The following is a 20,899-nucleotide window of genomic DNA, read 5'->3' as shown; positions in this document are numbered from 1 at the left end:
AATATGATCGTGAGAAATGGATTTCGGTCACATGGTTCGATGATCAGATTTTGGAAGCTACTCTTACGAGTTATGATAACTTAATAGATTTCTAAGGAGATGTTTAGAAACATAGTTTTCATGTTTTTTCATTGTAAGGACAAATTTTTCCTCTTATTATCAATAAAGTGAATTTTTGATTTATCTAGTTTACTTTATATTTCCTTGCAATGGCATTTATGAAAATTGGTGGTTACATTTCCAATATTAGCAATGTTAAATATGGATGTGATTCTTAATTATGTCGTTTGTGGTATTGTCATAATTAACCAACTGAAAAAGAATTCTCATCGCCCAAGTTTCAGTTGGATAGAAACTTGGAGTCATGCACTTTGAATTGAGTGATGTATGAGAATCTTGATCATTGGAAAATTATGATTAATTCGTTGATCAGATGTTTATGTGAGTCAAGTGAATGACTAATAGATCTAGCACACATTGATGTGGACTATTCATATCCACCACAAAGAACGATAACTCTATTCGTCATGGTTTACCGATGTATCAGTAAACATGGTTGTGTTTATAAGATTAAGAATAATTCTGACACTTTGAAAAGATTCAAAGAGTAGTAAAAGAATAAGAGAATCTATTAGGCAGAAAGATAAAGGTTTCTCCAATCTGAAAGGAAAGGAGAGTACTTTAGTATCATGTTTAGTGATCGTCTTAATGATTGTGGTACTATGTCACAAATTGATCCTCTAAGAACATCTTAGTACAATTGTTTGACTAAGAAGAGGAATCAGATATTATTGAAATGGTTCAATCATGAGATGAGTCATACTTCGTATCCAGTTAAAATTTTAGATCCATGCTCTAGAAATTATAAATCGTATCTTGAAGCTTGTTTCGTACTAATTAGGTTTATAACACCTCATGAAATGTGGAGTAATAATGTTTTCTTACTCTAGCACATTAAGAATTGGTAGTTATGATTTTTTGGTTAAAAACAGAGGATAAACTAAGACCAATTCAATGAAGTATTTTCTTGTCGAGAATCCATACTAACTTTTGAATATATGTTTTTGCTCGTCAAGGAATGTTCCTTGAAAGAAAAACTTATATGTCAAGAAGTCAGTGGGAGTCTTATTGATCTTGAAAAGTTGTACGGTCAATCAAGAATAAACCTTTTAGTTATCACTAGCACACGACCTGATGTTGATAGCCTATCTTGTTAAGTTGACACATTCTTGTTTCTATGCATCTTGTAGTTGATTTGGTAATGCTTATGAGTTCTATGGTTCTCATTTGACTGCTAAAGGCAGAGCACGTTGGTCAGTGAAAGCACATTGATCAATATGGGTGAGTTGCTTGAACAACATGGAAGCACTGGTAGGCCCTTGTGCTACCAGAATGCAAGAAATTAAGAACAAATAAGGTTCATTCCATGAAAGCTACATTTGAATTTGAATTTTTCATAAACCTTTTCTTACGATTGTAGGTTGATAATGATAGATTCACATGGATGGGAATACATACACCAGAAAATCTAGGTGGCAAAAGGTTTCGCTCTAATTCATGAAAATGATTATGAGGAAACATTTTCGCTAGTAGATTTTAAATATGATTAATATCATTATGGTCAGCAATTGTGATAATTGCGTTCTCAAATTCGCAATATGATTACGGCATCTGTTTTCATAGTTCGAATTGTGAGAAATGGCAAGGAGCAGTTTGAACGTTCAGGACTTATAACTATAAGTTCTGAAAGGTTTTAAGCACACACATATGTTATCTAATGAAGGTGTATAAGCTTGAGAAGCCTGACTGAAGACTTATCAAAGCTTTACATATCATAAATCTCCACTTTAGTAAGAAAGTCAAAAAGTATTGATTTCTAGAAGTCCAGTTGATTTCTGAATACATGTCAAAGCTAGTGGGAGCATAATTGTTATGCTAGTGGGAGTATAATTGGTATGCTAAGTGTTGCAAGTTAGCAATACTAATTGTAGGAAACAAATATTTCAAATTTGCAAATTGCAAAGTTTAGGAATTGTTTCGCTATGGAAAGATTTAAGGGAGAGGGTATTCATACTTCATTTCAAACCTAAAAGTTTTAATAAAACTTAGTCTTGGACATATATGAATATCGTGTTGAAATGATTCAACATAGTAAATTCGATATATGGAAATATTATAGCAACAGACTGATCAAACATCTTGTCTTTATGTAAGACATTATGAATTAAGACCAATATGCTTCGAATTTAGCATCGTTTACATATGCTATAATATTCACCTGTTTTGATTTTTCCAAATGCCTAGCGTATTGAGAGGGAAAAGGACTAGAACTTGGTATGACTAAAGTTGTTAAAAAAACTATCAGGAACACTCTAAGGTTTACTGAAGATTGGTTGTTTGTGGACAGTTGGAAGTATAATATTAATTTGGACGGACTTTATTGACATAATTCTGAGTGGAGGTAATTCTTGTTCAGAATTGATGGTCATATGGGACTATAGAAATATTTCCATAGTGGGAGTTGGTTATTGAAATCTACATGTGAGTTACAAAATTTAATGCAAGGAAGGTGTTCAAGAAATATGCCTTGAATTTGAAACTTCATTACTTTGGAATTATTTTGGGTAAAAAAGCTCCAACAGAACATTCTATAATATCATTGGTTGAGTCTTTGTGACTTTAAAGCTTTGACATCATAGAAGGAAAATGCATTTAAGGTTGAACTCTAACACATTCTAGTAGTAACAAGAATTTGAAAGTGTGAAATGAGCATCATTGGATTAGTGTCCAATCGATCTGTTCACAAAGGAAGGACCATAGAGAGACATAGTATGCATGTTTATAACATGGCATGACTGATGTTTAATTCAAGTATTTAGTTGACTACTTGAAACATTATACAATGAATAAAGTATAATTAATATGGTGATTAAATAATAAGTGTTTACTCCCCAAATAATTAGATTATTCTAACATCCACAGTCGCTCGTACTTTTGGAAGTAAGTAGCGAATTAAGACTGTCGTGAACTGGATTGTAGATTGTCTGAAGAGTTTTAGACATAGCAATGGTTTTGCTACAATGTTCATGAGTACTTGGAAAATAGGTATTTTAAGTATTGGATAAACCCACACTCAGAAAATTACTTCATGGATTTTATCACGAGTAATTATGAGACGATAATATCTTATATTCTTGAAACAGAGAGATATGAGTTGTTGTTTGCAAGTCAGTTGTACATTGATAATACGTAAACGTATCAGTAACTTGATATTATAAAACATATTGTTGTGCATGATTTGATGAGTGAATAGTATAACCAAATAAGTTGAAGTTTATCCGTTCCTTTTGCCCTAACGGGAAAGGTGATATATGTGGACCCCTCGATGATTTGATGTCGACATCTAAAGCGCTTGGCCAAGCCTGGATTGAATTGACGTGTTCAATTAGTATTCTGATTTCAGTCGTCATAAATCAGAAATCGGGAAACAAATCTTGGACAAAGAGATTGATTATAATCAATTTCTCATGTCCATACGATATCTTGTAGAACGGAGAAATATATGATTACTTATCTTAGGATGCATATCTGACTAGGTCAGAGTTCGACAGCGGCTTTGAGAGCTACAATTTGCTAATCAATTTTTAAAGTTATACTGGCAACTATAGTTATTAGACTTATCCAATTGGGAGACTGTTGGATTAGGTGTCTAAGCCCATAACTATAATTAGTATATACTTGAATTGATAGTAGCACAATCCTTTTGGGTTGCCTTCATACTAGCAACTAGACAGGATGACCTATTGAGAAAGAGGAAGAATTTATTATTTGATTAATAAATTGAAATGAATGATTTCTTAATGTATTATGGAAGTGATATATTAATTGGAAATCATATTATTTAATTAATAGTTAATAAAAAATTAATTAGAATTAATTTTGGGATTAACTGAATTAATTAAAAGTGCAGGGGTTGTTTGGAAATTTATTAATAGTTGAGGAAACAAGCTCTAGAACCCTCCTAAAGAGGATTGGACGAAATCTTCTAGGAAAGCCCTAGAATTTTCGTCTAAGGGCTTATGGATGGAAGGTTTTGGGTTTGCTTGGTCCTTAAGCAAAGCAATTAGGGTTTCCTACTTTTAACCCTAGCTTTGGCTCTAAGTCACCTCACTATATAACGACCCATACCCTTATTAATTTTTTGCCACTAGAAACCCTAGAGAGTTATAGCCAAAAATTGAAGCTTCCTCCTCCCTCTCATATCTCATCCTCTTGCTAAATGTGTTTGTGATTCATTAGAGTTGTTACACTTGTGACACTTGCTCTTAAGCTTCAAGATCTTCAAGGTTATTGGATTGTTATTACTACATAACAATCTAAGGTATGTATCATAAACTCTTTATTATGTGAATTTCGATTATGATCTATAGATCTAAGGTTTACATATTGTTGTTCATATTGTATGTTCAATTAGAGAAGACGTAGATCTTATTTAGGGTTGCATGCACACATAGGATTGTTTGATATGCTCAAAACTCCATCAGTATGTTCCTCTTGTGGAGCAGGAGAGACTGGCACAAGAGTACCTGTTGCTCAAGTAGACGACCGAGTCAATGACGGAGATCACCAAGATGTTTACGAAGAGTGCTCTTTTCTGCTCTGATTACACCGCTTCATAGCAGGCACAGATGTCGCGATACTTGAGTATGCTCAAGACGAAGATTTGAGAGTTTGTATATACTCAGTAGTACCAGATCTTCACCGATATGCATGCAAGTTGCAGGAGGAGGGAGGTTAAGTTAGAGAATTAGCAGGAGGAGGAATGGACAACTTCAGGAGAGTATCGGTCGGCAGCTAAGTTGTTCAAGTCCACAGACCCGAGTTCATGATCGGATGAGAGGAGGAGATTCAAGTGTGGCAAGTGCCGAAAGTTTCATGACTGAAGGTGTGGACCTGTTGGATGTCGTAGATGTGGCGGCGAGGGTCATTTTGGTAGATATTGCAGACAGAGTTTGAGGGTTTGTTTCCATTGCGGCCAGGAGGGCCACATCAGAGCTCGTTGTCCCTTTCTCGTTTTCGGTGAGGTGTTGGACCCTACACCCCTAGCTTGGCATTTACCCGACAGTTGTCATGGGACAGCGGCAGTTTCGAGGGCCGAGGTTTGAGTTTTCAGTTCTTCGATTTAGTTGGTTGCTGTAGTGTTGGTAGTCATCTGTAATTTGTTATTATGTTTTGAAGTTCATTTGTAATCTTGGATGATCAGTTGAATGATATTATCTTATTTAGCTCTATTTTAAGTAATTTCTTATTGTGAATAGATTAATTATCATTGTCCTCAGATTACATGTGTGTTGGAATTTATGAATGTTGTGTGGGTTCAGATTCTCCTGTGTATCTGGATATTAGTGGTTGGGATCGAGTAGTAGAGTTCAAGTCGGTCTAGGTATCAAAAGATTGTGAAGTTGTCAGATTCTAGCATATTTCAAGTGGAGGAGAGTGGAACCTCGCAACAAGAAGAGCCTATGCCAAGATTCAGTTCTCAGTCGGATTTCTCCAAGTTCAGGACTTCCGTACAACAGTTGAATCTTATGATTTCGCGTCAAGATCAATGTCAGCTGTTGGATTTCCCTTCAAGTTGTATTAGTTTTAGTTGTGATTGCATCTGTAGGGCATGCTTGTGCTTTATACTCTAAGGTGTTAGGAGCCCAACTCTAGGGATGTGATGAGGGTTTCCTTGTTTGTTATTGTCTGATTGGGGTTTGGAAGTCTGAGTTGCGGCCCAAGGGCCTAATAGGGTCAGTTAAGTCTTGTTGGGATCAATGTGTGTCTTGTTAGGCTGCGAGTGCTGTTGTTGGTTAGTAGATCTGGGGTAAGCCCAAGTGTTGTTGTTGGTTAATGGGTCGGGGGTGAGCCCGAGTGTTGACAGTAGATAGCTAAGCAGGGTTGTCGAAGCCGAGTAGGAGTGTGGTCTAGTTTAGTATGTGACTGTTTGGTTTTCTTCGTTTTAGTGTACTTATTTGCGGGATTAACAGGACGACGTGTGGCCGAGAAGGTTTTGGGCCGATCAAATCTGCTGATTTTCGGTTAGTTTAGTTGAGACGAGGGTTGCGTCAGATTTTGGAGTCTTGGTTTGATTGGCTTGAGCCTAGGGTGGAACCATTATTGATGATGGTTTCAGATGTTGACATTTCAGTGACCTTAGCCGCATTGAAGGAGTCGGGTTTGAAGGACCCTCAGGGGGTTATATCATGAAATGGAAGCGAGTACTGATTTCTAGGATGAAATCTAATTTAAGTGGGGGAGAGTTGTAACATCCGGTTTCCTGTCATTTCTTATCTCAGGGCCATAGGACTGGAGTCGATTGTGTAAAAGCTTTGGGCCTTAAGGATGTAAGGTTTAGACCATTAGAAGGACGTAATGATGGTTGAGAGATCTAACCCTTGAGCTGTGTACTGGACCAAAGGGTAGAAAATGGAAAAGCTATAGGCCGAGTTTCTTGCATGAAGTATGGATTTTAGTTCGAGCAGTTTTTAGTCCAAAGTAACTAGATTATGTGGTGGGGCTCTTCAACACCTTTATGTGCATATAAAGAACGCTAAAATCGAAGTTGAAACGAAGAAGTTGCCGCAAATTGAATTTTGGTTGGAATGTGAAGCATGGTAGTACGATGGGCGTACTCTAGGTACGTTGGGCGTACGCTAGGTACGTTGGGCGTACTAGCTGACCAAAAATGCGACTTTAGAAGCGTACATTGGGCATACACGGTCATAACCCATATATTGTGAGTGATCCTAATTTCAGGGTTTTGAGATCTATTTAAGCTCCTTAACTTCCCCAATCCCTCTCCATTCTTAGACTCCATCTCTTCGACATCATCCCTTGAAACCCTAACACTAGTTTGAGCCTTGTGAGCTAAATAAGGTGTTTTTGAGTGTCTTTGAAGGAAGAAGAAGGCGGTGATTGTGATTAGAAGCTTAAAGCAACCTTGGATCTGGAAGTTCTCCTCCGTTATTCATCTCAAGAAGGTATAAAGTTTGTACCTTTATGCCTCCATTTATAGATCTAGTTTAGAGGTTAAAGTTATGTCCTTTTTGTCCCACAAATTGGTCTATTTGAGTGTGAGTTGTCCCAGAGCTTGTGGGGTGTATTTCCAGGTGTATTTGAGGATATCAAGTCATAAAAACACAATCTTGGTCTTGTTCTTCCATTCATGCATGAGTTATGAAGCCTAGAATCTTATGATAAGTTATGGTTTTGGATTTGGACCCTTTCTAGCCATGCAAAATCATAAAGTTGGAAACTTTATGATTTAGAATATCATTTGGACTTAGATCTGAGCTCTGGATGAAAGGTCTTAAGGGATAAAGTGCTTAATGGAAATGTTAGAGCCAACTTGCGTACGTTGGGCGTACTAGGCCTGAACCATGTATGTTGGGCGTAGGTAGAGTACGCAGGGCGTACTCAGCCTGGCTTGAATTTTGACTTTCGTTGACTTCTGTTGACCATTGACTTTTTTACCAAGTTTGACTTTCGATCAAACTTGAGGGCTTCAGGCTATTGATTAAGATTCTATCTGGTTTTGGTGATAGAGGATTCGTGGGAGCAAGCAGTGCAGAAGGGAGCGTGCCACAGTGTTTCAGGGTTCTTCGATTCAGATGAGTTTTGCCTCATTGTACCCGTGGGTCGAAGGCACCAATGCCGACCCACTAACTTTGATTATCATTTTTATCAGGATGCCCTAGGGACTATATGTAGTCACGCAGGATAGACTGGGGACTCTTGATCTAGGCTCTCCTGCATGTTCCTTGTTTGGTTGTGGTTCTAGAGTAGGATCATCTATTCGGGTGACTATCTCACTTCTGGTTATATGTAGTTACACATTCCTTGCTAATTTGGTCACATATCCTTGTGTATAGGATGCTTCTATGTTGTAGTGATCTGCTATATATATATATATATATATATATATATATATATATATATATATCCTGGTGTGATAGGATGCAACAGTAGTGTTATATTGGTTAGAGTACTAGTAGGCAGGTTATCGTCTAGTGGAGTGTCCTAGGGACTGTACGTAGTCATGTAGGATATCATGATAACTCCTGATCTAGGCTTTCTTACATGCTCCTTATTTGGTTGTGGCTCTGGAGTAGGATCATCTGTTCGGGTAGCTATCTCACCTCTGGTCACTTATGGTTACACATTCCATGGAGGTTATCTGGTAGTGGAGTAGTGTGTTGTGAGTGATCCAGTAGGCAGTAGCGAACTATATTCTTGATATTCCTTGTATAATGTGCCTACTTGATCCTTGTTTGTTTATATGTCGACATATCGTGGTGGTTGAGGTTGATGCGGTCCTGCTGTGTGTTGTAGGCCAAGATACCTGGTGCAGACCGACTGCAAGCCGTAGGCACGGAGGATTGGGAAGAGCGGTTGGGTTGAGGCGGTAGGCCAACAAACCCTAGGTATTCTAGTCCAATGACTGATTGGATCATTTGCATGTTGGCATTCCAATCCGACGACTGATTGGGCCAGGGTAATCCAATCCGATGATTATGGACCCGATATGCATGCTAGTATGTTTGTTGTATGAGGTATTTTGGGGGAAACTCACTAAGCTTTGTGTTTACCCAGTTGTTTATGTTTCAGGTTCTACCGGTGATCGTAGGAATGTGAAGACGGGACTGTACACACTCATCAGCAACATCTAGGATTCTGCGTTTACTATAATACTCTGATTTTCAATAAATGTAATTAGGAATAAATGGTTTTCTTAGAATGAATTTATAATTGAGAAGTTTTACCTTAATAAAAATGAAAATTTTTTGTTGTGAAAATAGGACGTCACATATAACATCATTTTTTGCAAACGATTTGCAATTTTGGAGTTGCCATCTGCGAAATTCATGGCTATTTTGGTGATTGAGCCAATTTTTGACAATTCTTGGAAAATGATTTGATGAAATTAAATATATTTGTCTTTTATTTTTCTACTTTTAAATATCACTACCTAGTGTTATGATAACATATTAGCTAGTTTACTTGTTGGTAAATATTTGTTTGTACACATGGTACATATATTCGATTCAAGGATACAATCCTATAAAAATACATATTCCCTAATGTTATATGAATAGGAGGATAAATATACATTATATGAGTAGGAGAATAAGTAGGAAGAAAATATGAAAAAAATATTTAATTTTTTTTTAAATAATATTTCGGGCCCTTATCAAACATACCAATGTTTTATTTTTAAATGAAGTTACCTTAACATATATGAAAACATTGTTACATGCATCCGAAGATATAAGTCTTTAATTAGCATGCACTTATACTGTTATACAATCAGTTTACATTGTATTAATTAAAAAAAACGTACATGAAACACATTGGTAGAAGCATCCAGGATTCAAAAATCATGTTGCATTTTGCAAACAAGAAAGTATTCTATTGGAACTTTTACAAGGAAAAGACATTTTCACACCCACATGAACCACTTATTATCATTGATTTTCTTGGTAGATAATAAGGATATCATTTTTTTTCTTTTGGGAATTTCTCTTTCATATTTTATATATTTCTTTTCTTATAGATATAAAATTCCAATAAAAGTAGTTGTGATTCATAATTTATATAATTTTTTTTAAGGAAAATTTAGTATGTCTCCATCATTTTTTTATATTAAATGTTGAAACATATTATATTTATTAAACAATAGAATATATCATGGACTCTCCACACACACAACCACAACCACCAACACCGCTCCTATAAATACAGCAGCCAGTTAGTTGAAGGGTCACGTTAACAAGTCTCTCACTTCTCCATTCGCTCTCTCTCCTACCACAGACTACTCTCCTTCACGAAAAGTCGAAAACACAGAGAATTAATGGGGATTTTGAAGGACAACGGTGTCGTTTACGAACCTATCAACGAAGTTGATCTTGGCCCTAATAGCGATCAACTCTACCTCCATTCCGATGTCAAAGGTCTCTTCATTCACCTTCATTTCAATTTCATCTCGTTTAATTTCTCCATGATCGATCTTCTCCAATCTCCATTTCCATCAATACACACAGTTTTTATATCTCTCTGTGTGTGTGGATGATTTTGATCATAGCTTAAATGTGTGATCGATTATACATATTACGTATGAACTTTAACTGAATTTGCGATCATCAACTAGCTTTAACTAACTGATGTATGTGTATATGAGTATAAGATTGCGTTATGTATGTACATACAGTTTCTGTGTGTGTGTGTGTGTGAATTTGATTGTCGACTAAATGTGTGATTATATATATTATGTATGAATGTATGACATAATTTGATAATTGGCTTGAATTAATGTATAGATATATGATTGTATATGTATAAACAGCTCCTCGAATGGCTGGATTTCTTGCAAAGGTATTCGTGTGGTTTTTGGAGATGAAGATAATCGGCAAGATTTTGCTTTACTTTCTGAAGAAGAATAACCGAATTCAAAAGGTATGGAATTATTCTTTTGTTAATGTAGTTTTCGTAATTTAGAAAATTTGGATTTAACGTATATTGTTGGCATTATTTTAATTAACAAAATCATTAAAGAGCATTAAATTTTGGTTCATAATTTCATATAATGATGTATTATAAATTAAACAAATTTTAATGAATATATCTTTTATAAACAATAGGTTTATTTTTTTTTTTGTTCCAAAGTTTAATTAATTAATGAGTTCAAAACATGCATAAACATTCCAATGAACACTTGTTAATATGTTTAACCTTTTAGTAGTTAAATCGTTAATTATTATGTTTTTTTTTAATCAAATTCATACAAACCCGTTTTTGCTAAAAATAATATACAATTTTAATTTTAGTGTGTAAATAATACAATAATGTGAAGTAATTTAAGATAAACATTGTATATAATATACATCTCAATAAACTTTGAAGTATGGTGATTTTTATGGACAAAGGGAGTAAGAAGTAGGACCAAATAAGTATTCAATTTTGAAACTTCTAGTGCCTTATAAATTGGAAATTGACAACTCATTTATGATTGTAATTTAAAGAATACTATTTTTAATAAAGTTTTTTACTTGTTTGAAATAAAACACATGTATCATCTTTGATTTTTAGAATTACTTTTATAATTCTTTATATGACGTGAGAGGAATAAATAATGTGGAGTAATAGGTAGATTGTGGATTGTTATAAGAGAAGTATTTCCCCACTCAATTAATCAACAAAAACTAGCTTAGGCCAACTTTCTTCTTTAGGTTAAGTTGTGAATTGCTTCCATTACACCTTTGCTTGATTTGGATGTGTAATAATTGTTATGACTAATCAAATAAATATAACAAAGTAATAGATGTAAATTAAAATTCAGGAAATAGTTTTGTAAAACAACATATGATGGTTCCGGTCATACATTCTAAGTGAAAAAAATAATGTTTTTTTTGTGTCCTTTTAATTAAAAAAACACCTTTCTAGTGAATATTTTTAGTATTACTCATAAAAATATATTATTCGGAATATTATATTAGAATATTATTAAAGATTTTTTTTATTAAGGATATAAGAATTTTGTATATTGTAATATTCTAATAGAATATATATTACACATATTATATTATTATGAGAATATTTTATTTGAATAATGCACTAGAATGGTGATTTATTTACTTGAAATAAAAAGTTGCGAAAGTTCATGATAATTTTTTTAACACCTTAAATGTGTTTCTAAGATCGTCCACATGTGTTAAAAAATCTTATGAACTCGACCTCTAATTATATATATATATATATATATATATATATATATATATATATATATATATATATATATATAGAAAAGTTCAATAGAGAACTATAATTATTGGTTCTTTAAGGAACCAAATTTTTTTTTCAATTTCTAGAACTTATTCTTTATCGAAAAAAAAATCTAAAAATATCTAAATTCATATATTAACATTGTGAATGTGAAAAATATTGGTGAATCCGGATTCACATTGTGAATTTTCAAAGATTCACATTGTGAATTTGACGTAAAAATATATATATATTTGAATTTGATATCATTGGAAAAAGGATAAAAAGTTATGAATTTCTGTATTTTTAGTTTTTTTTTTTTTGATAAAAAATAAGTTCTAAAAGTTGAAAAAAAGATTGGTTCCTTGGTTAATTATGGTTCTCTATTGAACCTCGCCCTATATATATATATATATATATATATATATATATATATTAAATTGGTTTTAATTTTAATATTTTTACCTTCTTGTATATGGAATAAATTCAACTTCTAACTATTTAGAAAATTTTGAAGGTATACCTAATTTGACCTATATTTAACCTTAAAACAATTATATGCTTGGAATGTTACATATAATATCGTTTTTTCTTATAATTGAAGGTACATTTAATTGATAAAGAAGAAATTAACATAATTTGTAAAGATTAACATATGATTTTTTTTCATAAAATTAATTTTTTTTACAATACTTACTACAAATTATTGTAAAAAGTAATTAATTAAGGTAGGTAATTAATGTTTATTTCACAAGTTCAAAAAATCAAAGTTATATTTATTTTGACAAAGTTAAATATTTGTTTATTTGATTAATAATTGAACATTTTTAATTTGGCTAACTCACTCCATTCAGTCACATAAGTGTCACGTCACTTTTTCTCACTCCTCTAAACTTAGGAAATAATTAATCAAAACAAGTCAATGTAAATATGTGATTCTTTAAGTTAGGTAGTAGCGTTTAACTATGTCTATTTAATTACTATTTGTTAAACATTACTGTGTTTTTAAGACATGAATTGGTATCTTATTAGTATTGCAATTCAAAGGAGCATAGAAATAGTCCTTACATGTAATAATTTCATGTAGTGAATATTCAAAATTTATGTCTTTAAACGTATATAATAACTTTTAAACATCCAAATTTTTTATTAAACTAAAAATTAAAATATGTTAAATGGTATGAAATATTCAAATTACACCATAACGAACTATCAACTAACAGAACCAATCATATAAAACAAACAATAAGTTCAATTCTTAATATGTTTTGTAATTCAAAAGTTTAGATGTCGACAACATTTTATGTCATAAAGAAACACTTACAATAATACATGAAAAATAAACATTTATAATAATTCATAAAATAGTCAACCAAGTAATCGCTTGGTTGGTAAAACTTTAACTTTGTCAAGTTCAAATTTTTGGATGATCTTTATTACGTATGCACCAAATGCAATCTCAAATTGAATGTAATATGTATATATATTAAAGTTATTATTTAAATAAAATGAGTTAAAATTAAGACTTTGAATTTGAATATTTTTCCTGCATACTTTAAGACTTTTAGGTGGGATGAGATTTGAGAGTATGGAGTATGGAGTATGGACTACTGGGACCAACTTTAGTAATAGTAATTTTGTGGACCAGTTTATTTATTATTGGATCTTCAAATAATCATCCACATCGGGCTCTCTGGAATAAACAACTATCATACTATCAAATATCAATCATATCATATACTCATAGTCATAGAGTCACAGTGTCATTAAACCATATTAAAATAAGTTTGCTATGATATAAGTGGCATTAATAGACGTTTGAATTTAGTTAGGTCAACTCAACATTTTAAACTTGAATATATGCTAGCAAATAAGTGATATTATATAAGAAAATAGGTAATTGTTAAAGATAGCGTTAAGTATAGGTCTTTAGACTCTATTATTATTAGAGTAAATTACACGAATGGTCCCTATGGTTTGGGGTAATTTGCGCGCTTGGTCCCTAATTTATTTTTTTAATTCGGAAGGTCCCTACTGCTTGTTTTTGTTACGCGCTTGATCCATGTCTTACATAAATTGACTATTATTTAAATAGAGAAAAATGATGGGGTAGGTAAGGTAAGGTGGAAGGGGGGTGGTTTGGGGTGTGTTTATTTAAATAAATAAAAAAATCAGGGCCAAATAGTCTTTTTAGGTAAGACAGGGACCAAACGCGTAACAAAAAACAAACAGTAGGGACCTTCCGAGTTAACAAAATAAGTTATGGACCAGACGTGCAAATTACCCTAAACCATAGGGATCATTCGTGTAATTTACTCTTATTATTATTATTCAAATAATTTAATATTTTTTTGTAATGAATAATCAAATAGAATTATGTTTCCTTTCTTTTAAAAATTCTTAATATCAAACAATGTAAATCGAATAATCTAAATTTTAGAATGTAAGAGATAATAAAATAAAATACTCATAGGTAAAAGTTGAAACAAAATACAAACTCAAATAATTTAAATTTCAGATTGTGTTTTTTTTGGGACCAGTCATAAAGACTGGGGTGAGAATTTTCTTTTGGATTTTGACCGGTTCAGTTTTACATTAATGACTTCAAAAATTATCAAATCTAATAACCGATGTAGCAAACAGTTCATTTTAGAATGTAAGAGATAATAAAAAAATAATTACAATAATAACAAAATGAAAAAATAAAGTACCATATATTTCTAAAATTAAATTAGTACCTTGCTTTTTTTTTTTTGGTGCAGTTAGTTTCATATGCGGTGTTGGAAGAATCACCTCTATACGTTCCTTTACACCCTTATGAAGGTCAGTTTCAGTTTCATTAAATAAACATCGCTATGATTCATAAATCATAATACAATATTTATAATCGATTTAATTCAGAATTTGAAGAACAAGAAGAAGAAATTGAATGTCTAAATCGTGGTTTGTCAGCATCAGAACAAGTTCAACATGCTGTTGATTGTTTACAGTCTTCAGATTCTTCTATACTTGAAGATTCAAACTTCAGTTTTCGCAGATGGACGATTTTGGATTATTCTAAAGCTTATGCATCACGACAAATAACTCCTCTTATGGTATGTCAACAACTGAACTTTTTTCTAACTATGACCTAAACTCAATTGGACAAAAAATTGTACATTTTTGTCCTGCTAAAGTAATGAGACAAAAAGATGTACCAAAAAAGGTGTAACATGTCATTTTTGTGACTAAAGTTAATGATACAAAAAATTGTATCCAAAAAGGTGTATATGTTAGATTTGTGACTCATGTACAAAAAATTATACCCAAAAAGCTATCAGATTTGTGAGTGAAGTCAATAATGGTACAAAAAATTGTACCAAAAAATGAGTAAATGTTATATTTTTGAGTTCAATCATTTGGACAAAAAGTTATGCCAAAAACATGTAAAAGGTCATATTTGTAAATTTGTGTGATTAAAGTCAATGGGACAAAATGTACTAAAAAAACTACAACATCTCACAAATTTGACTAAATTCAATGGGCCAAGTTTGTATAAAAAAAGATGTAACATGTTATATTTGTACGTCAATGGATGACATGTCACTAAAGTCATTGGGACAAAAAGTTGTACAAAAGAATGTGTGACATGCGATATTTGTGACAAAAGTCAATGGACAAAAAGTATACTCTTATATTTGTGACTAAAGTCAATGGGACAAAAGGTGTACCCAAAAAGATGTGACATGTCATATTTGTGACTTAAGTCATTGGGACAAAAAATTGTACAAAAGAATGTGTGACATGTCATATTTATGACAAAAGTCAACGGACAAAAAATTGTACCCAAAAAGGTGTAACAACAGATCAGATTTGTGACTAAAGAGTCAATGTGACTATAAATTGTACCCAAATTTGTGGAATAAGGTGGAAAAGACATGATTCTTCTCTCTCATTTTCACAAAAGACATGAATGCCCTTCTCATCTTCATCATCAAAAATAACCCTAAAAAACTTGTTCAAAAAATGTCACTAACAAAAACAGTTAAGATTCTTGAGTGGTTAAAATCAACACGGTTTTTTCAGGTTGCAGAGCGATTAATATCAGCAGTCATGCAGTCTTCTGGTCCAGAAATGGATATGTCATTCTTTATTAGTTATGATACTCATGATATTCTAAGGCAAGCTACTGAGTCAACTCTACGTTATCAAAGAGGTAAGTACTATGGGCATTTACGTAATTTAAACTCATTTTAAAATCATACTCAATTAGGGAATTTTGATATTTGCTGTTTATGTATGTAGGTGAAGCGATTTCTGTTCTAGATGGAGTCCCTATTGCAGTCAAGGATGAAATAGATTGCATGCCTTATCCAACCACAGGTAATTTCATCTCTTGCTATATATATATATATATATATATATATATATATATATATATATATATATATATATATATATATATATATATATATATATATATATATTATGGATAATGTACATTACTTTTTACCTATAAAAGCAACATACCTATATATATATATATATATATATATATATATATATATATATATATATATATATATATATATATATTTTACTGATAATAGCATTATTTACATTTACTATTATTGGTAAAGAAATGCATGTAAGTTGCTATATGGTTGAGGATGTCTCTTGTAAAAAGGTTCAATGAAGACTTATGTTTTAATATATATAAAGTTGATCAAGGGTATAGTGGTCGTTTAATAAAGGGTAAATTTATTTTTTTATGTTTTGAGTTGCATTACTTACCATTGTTTGTTGTAGGAGGTTCAAAGTGGCTACATAAAGTAAGACCTTGTAAAGAAGATGCTTGTTGTGTTATGAGGTTGCGTGCATGTGGTGCCATACTTGTTGGAAAAACAAATATGCACGAGCTTGGTGCAGGAACCAGTGGGATAAATCCTCATTACGGGTAAACAAAAAAAAATTGCATTTCCATTTATAACCTTGGCTAGAGCTATTTTTTTATGAGGAGGGTATTCATGTCTTTTGCACAGATGAGTGATCGAGAGCGAGTCCATGTCCCACCTTCTTCAACCTTTTTTACTGGAACAAAAAAGTCGAAAATTTTGTCCCAGTCCAATGCACGCCAATTGCAGTAAAGTCTGTCATGTCATGTCTTGTCTTGTCCTTCTTGGACACACCTATCCAATGCACACCAAACACAGTACAGTTTGTTCTGTCATGTCATGACTTGTCTTGTCCTTCTTGGACACTGATAGCCTGGTCCAGTCCAATGCACGCTAAACACAGTCTGTTCTGTCATGTCTTGTCTTGTCCTTCTTGGACACACATAGCTTGGTCCCGTCCAATGCACACCAAACGCAGTACTTTCTATTCAGTTTTGTGATGTGATGTCATATCTTGTCTTGTCCTTCTTGGAAACTGATAGCCTGGTCCAATCCAATGCACCAAACGCAGACAGTCTATTATGTTCTGTTCTGTCATATCATGTCATGTCATGTCGTCCTTCTTGGACACTCATAGACTCATATATATATATATATATATATATATATATATATATATATATATATATATATATATATATATATATATAATTTTTAACGCAGGACTTCACGAAATCCATATGATCCCAAACGGATCTCCGGTGGTTCATCTAGCGGATCTGCTGCTGTTGTATGTGCAGGGCTGTGCCCTGTAGCCCTCGGTGTTGATGGGGGAGGTAAAGTTACTAAAATTGAAAATCGATTAATATGTTACAATTTGTTTTTTCGAATGTAAGGGTAAAACGGTCACTTACACGGTTTATTCGGTCTTGAAAAGGAAAAGAACTTATCTATACAACACTTTTTCCACATCATTACCCATTCAACCACTTTACCTAATAGGAAATAGAAAGAAACAAACCAAGGTTTGGTTTTTAATTTTCATTATTTGTCTAGGATCTGTGAGAATGCCTGCTGCTCTTTGTGGTGTTATAGGGTTAAAACCATCTTTTGGGCGCATACCACACACAGGGTCAGTTTACTTTTTTAACCTTATATACATGATATTCATCAAGAATACCAAGTCATTTTCTTTTCTATCTTTTTTTTTTCAGGGTTCTACCCTTGAATTGGACAGTTGGAATGGTTGGAATATTAGCAGGAACAGTTGAGGATTCTCTTATTGTGTTAGTGTTCTTCATTTCTAAAACCACTAAATTGTTTTCCACTCAGACTTTTATAATTTTTTTTTTACAACTTTCCACTTTGTTATATATTTTCAGTTATGCAGCCATCAGTGGTCCAGCTGAATCACACAAACCAAAAATTGTACTTAATTCGTCCTATATCACCATTATGTAAAGATCTCCTTAATGTGCTTATCAGTTGTTTTTTGTGCTTAAATTCATACTAGACTTTGAATTTAAGCAACAAAAAGAATCGATAAGCACACTAAGCAAAACATTTATTCTAGACATAGTGGACTCATAAACTTTTTTTTTTTTTTTTTTATTTTATACAGCCTAGATTGAATTTGCCAAAGCTGAATCTTTCTAATATGTCTAGTATCAAGATGGCTAAATCTAATGAGGTTTTTACTTCACCTCTATGTTTGATTTTAATTTTTTTATTCCTTTATGATAATTATAAACTTTCTGCTTTCTAATTCTATATATCAGTGGTTCAATGATTGTTCGGATGATATTAGAGCTTGTTGTTCACGTGCTTTGGCTAATCTTCATAAGTTGTATGGATGGGAGGTACTCAATGTTTATTTTCTTTACTCTATATTAATTTGTTGAGTAAATTACACGAATGGTCCCTATGGTTTGGGGTAATTTGCACGTTTGGTCCCTAACTTATTTTTTTAACTCAAAAGGTCCCTACAGTTTGTTTTTGTTGCGTGCTTGGTCCCTGTCTTACCTAAAAAGACTATTTTGCCCTTGATTTTTTACTTTATTTAAATAAAGTGGGGTAGGTAAGGTAAGGTAAGGTGAGGTGGAAGTGGGGTTGGGGTGTGTTTATTTAAATAAATTAAAAAAATCAAAGGCAAAATAGTCTTTTTAGGTTAGACAGGGACCAAACGCGCAACAAAAACAAACTATAGGGACCTTCCAAGTTAAAAAAATAAGTTAGGGACCAAACGTGCAAATTACCCCAAACCATAGGGACCATTCGTGTAATTTACTCTAATTTGTTTAAGTAAATAGAAAAAGGAAATGTCAGAGCTTCTTTACTTTTCTAAAATATAATGTTGTAATATACATAAATGAAAGTAGGATGTTACAATAAACAAATTAATGAAAATATGTTGCTATTTTTTCTATTTAACGTTAAAACTCCCACAATGTATCTTTATTTTTCTTCATACAGACAATAGAGGTGACTTTACCAGATATAGAAGTGATGCGTTTGGCACATTATGTTACTATTGGTTCAGAATGTACAGCATCTATTGCTCATCATTTAGAAAAGATGTAAGTAAATTTCCAATACACACCAAAGTCAACATTTAATTAAAAAAAGAATAGGCAAAACACAATTTTATCCATTTATCCATTAATCTATTGTCTGCATTCTGCAATGATGCTGAATTGCTAAAATTTTTAACTTGAAATGAATCAGGGGAAAGTCAGAATCAGGATGGGATGTAAGAGTTGCACTTTCTATATATGGTTCTTTTAACAGTAGGGATTACTTAAATGCACAACGAATCAGGTATCAAATAGCTTAAATTCTCCCAAATTTATATATATTTTTTTTTTCTAAAATTTCATTGAAATTTTTATGTAGAAATCGTCAAATGAAGTTCCATGAAAAGATTTTCAGCATGGCTGATGTCATTGTTTCACCTATGGTTGGGTATGATCTTGAACCATAAAAATCTGGATAAGTTTTGTTAAAATATATTTAAGATGTAAAGCCTCCTTTTTTTTTGAATAAAGTAAAAAAAAAGCATCTAATTTTATTTATGGTTCGTGGTAGTGTAACTGCATATGAAATAAAGGATGATGTAAGAGACACCGGAGAATTGGACTACGTTAATGGAGGTAGTATATATATATATATATATATATATATATATATATATATATATATATATATATATATATATATATATATATATATATATATATATATATGATACTTTGCCTTTAATGCTTGTTTTTTATTTTTCACTAGATTTTTAATTTCAATTTTTTTTTTCTCTCAGCTGCACTCGTTCGATATTCAATAGCTGGAAATTTTCTTGGATTGCCAGCTGTGACTGTTCCAGTAAGTTATATAACAAATTTGGAAAATGATAGCACTGGACTGGACAAACTTTCTGGAGCTATTTGTCATGATGACATCACTCCTAGTCTTATTCTAAAACGTTACCAAATACAGTATAACTTGTTTTTGTCCTGTAGTGACAAACCGACAAACTGGGCCTTAGTGGGCCAAGTGGGTTAACAATTTAGTTCTTTCTGGTAGGTTGGGTACGACAGACTTGGGTTGCCTATTGGGATTCAGTTTATCGGGAAGCCATGGTCCGAAGCTAAATTGATTCAAATTGCTTATGCTATGGAGGTAAATTGGGAAAATTTTCTTAGTTTTATATATTATATTACTCTTGAGGTTGGTTGTGTTTCTTGAACTAATTCTTACTTGACATGGTTTGTTTTTAGGCGTTGTGTAAGACTGAATACAAGAAGCCACATGTTTTTTATGATATACTAGCACCAAGCTAATGTCGTTAGAGATGATCAAGATTGAAGATACAACAACTTCTATCGTAAATCAACAAAATATTAGTTTTATATTTGATTTATTGAATGTGTGCATGGTCCCTCACCCGATCGGCCACATAAAAGTATGCAATAGGTTACCATTTACCTTTTTTTTTTTTTTTTTTTTTTGTTTTGTGTATAGTTTGTTTGTTGTTGGTTACATTTATCTTCATTATATGATCAATTTGAAGTCCAATATTTCATTTCTCAAAATAAATTTTTTTGTTGTTTTATTATATGTAAGCTTCGACACTATGCGTTGTTAAACAAACCAGTAATAGTAAAAACTTCATTGCTGATACTTGAGAATAAGTATTGTTCAATGCCACCTCAACCAATAATAGGTATATA

General features: G+C 32.4%; 1 protein-coding gene across 1 annotated transcript; it reads left to right on the top strand.

The window, feature by feature from the left end:
• Positions 1-9,813: 9,813 nt before the first annotated feature.
• LOC145160352 (fatty acid amide hydrolase-like) lies at positions 9,814-20,744 on the top strand. Its single transcript, XM_079079511.1, has 20 exons — positions 9,814-9,995; positions 10,388-10,497; positions 14,565-14,625; positions 14,704-14,897; positions 15,868-15,997; positions 16,087-16,164; positions 16,591-16,738; positions 17,400-17,512; positions 17,733-17,808; positions 17,891-17,962; positions 18,059-18,104; positions 18,298-18,366; positions 18,455-18,535; positions 19,149-19,252; positions 19,401-19,493; positions 19,569-19,637; positions 19,761-19,825; positions 19,990-20,051; positions 20,253-20,348; positions 20,447-20,744. Exons 1-20 carry the CDS (start codon positions 9,896-9,898, stop codon positions 20,507-20,509), a joined length of 1,830 nt encoding a protein of 609 aa, XP_078935637.1. The 5' UTR covers positions 9,814-9,895; the 3' UTR covers positions 20,510-20,744.
• Positions 20,745-20,899: the final 155 nt, after the last annotated feature.

Source organism: Lactuca virosa, chromosome 1 (assembly GCF_052849685.1).
Source record: "Lactuca virosa cultivar CGN04683 chromosome 1, Lactuca_virosa_CGN04683_v6, whole genome shotgun sequence".
NCBI lineage: Eukaryota > Viridiplantae > Streptophyta > Magnoliopsida > Asterales > Asteraceae > Lactuca > Lactuca virosa.
The sequence above is the reverse complement of the archived record's forward strand: the minus strand, read 5'-3'. Positions and strand labels throughout refer to the sequence as shown.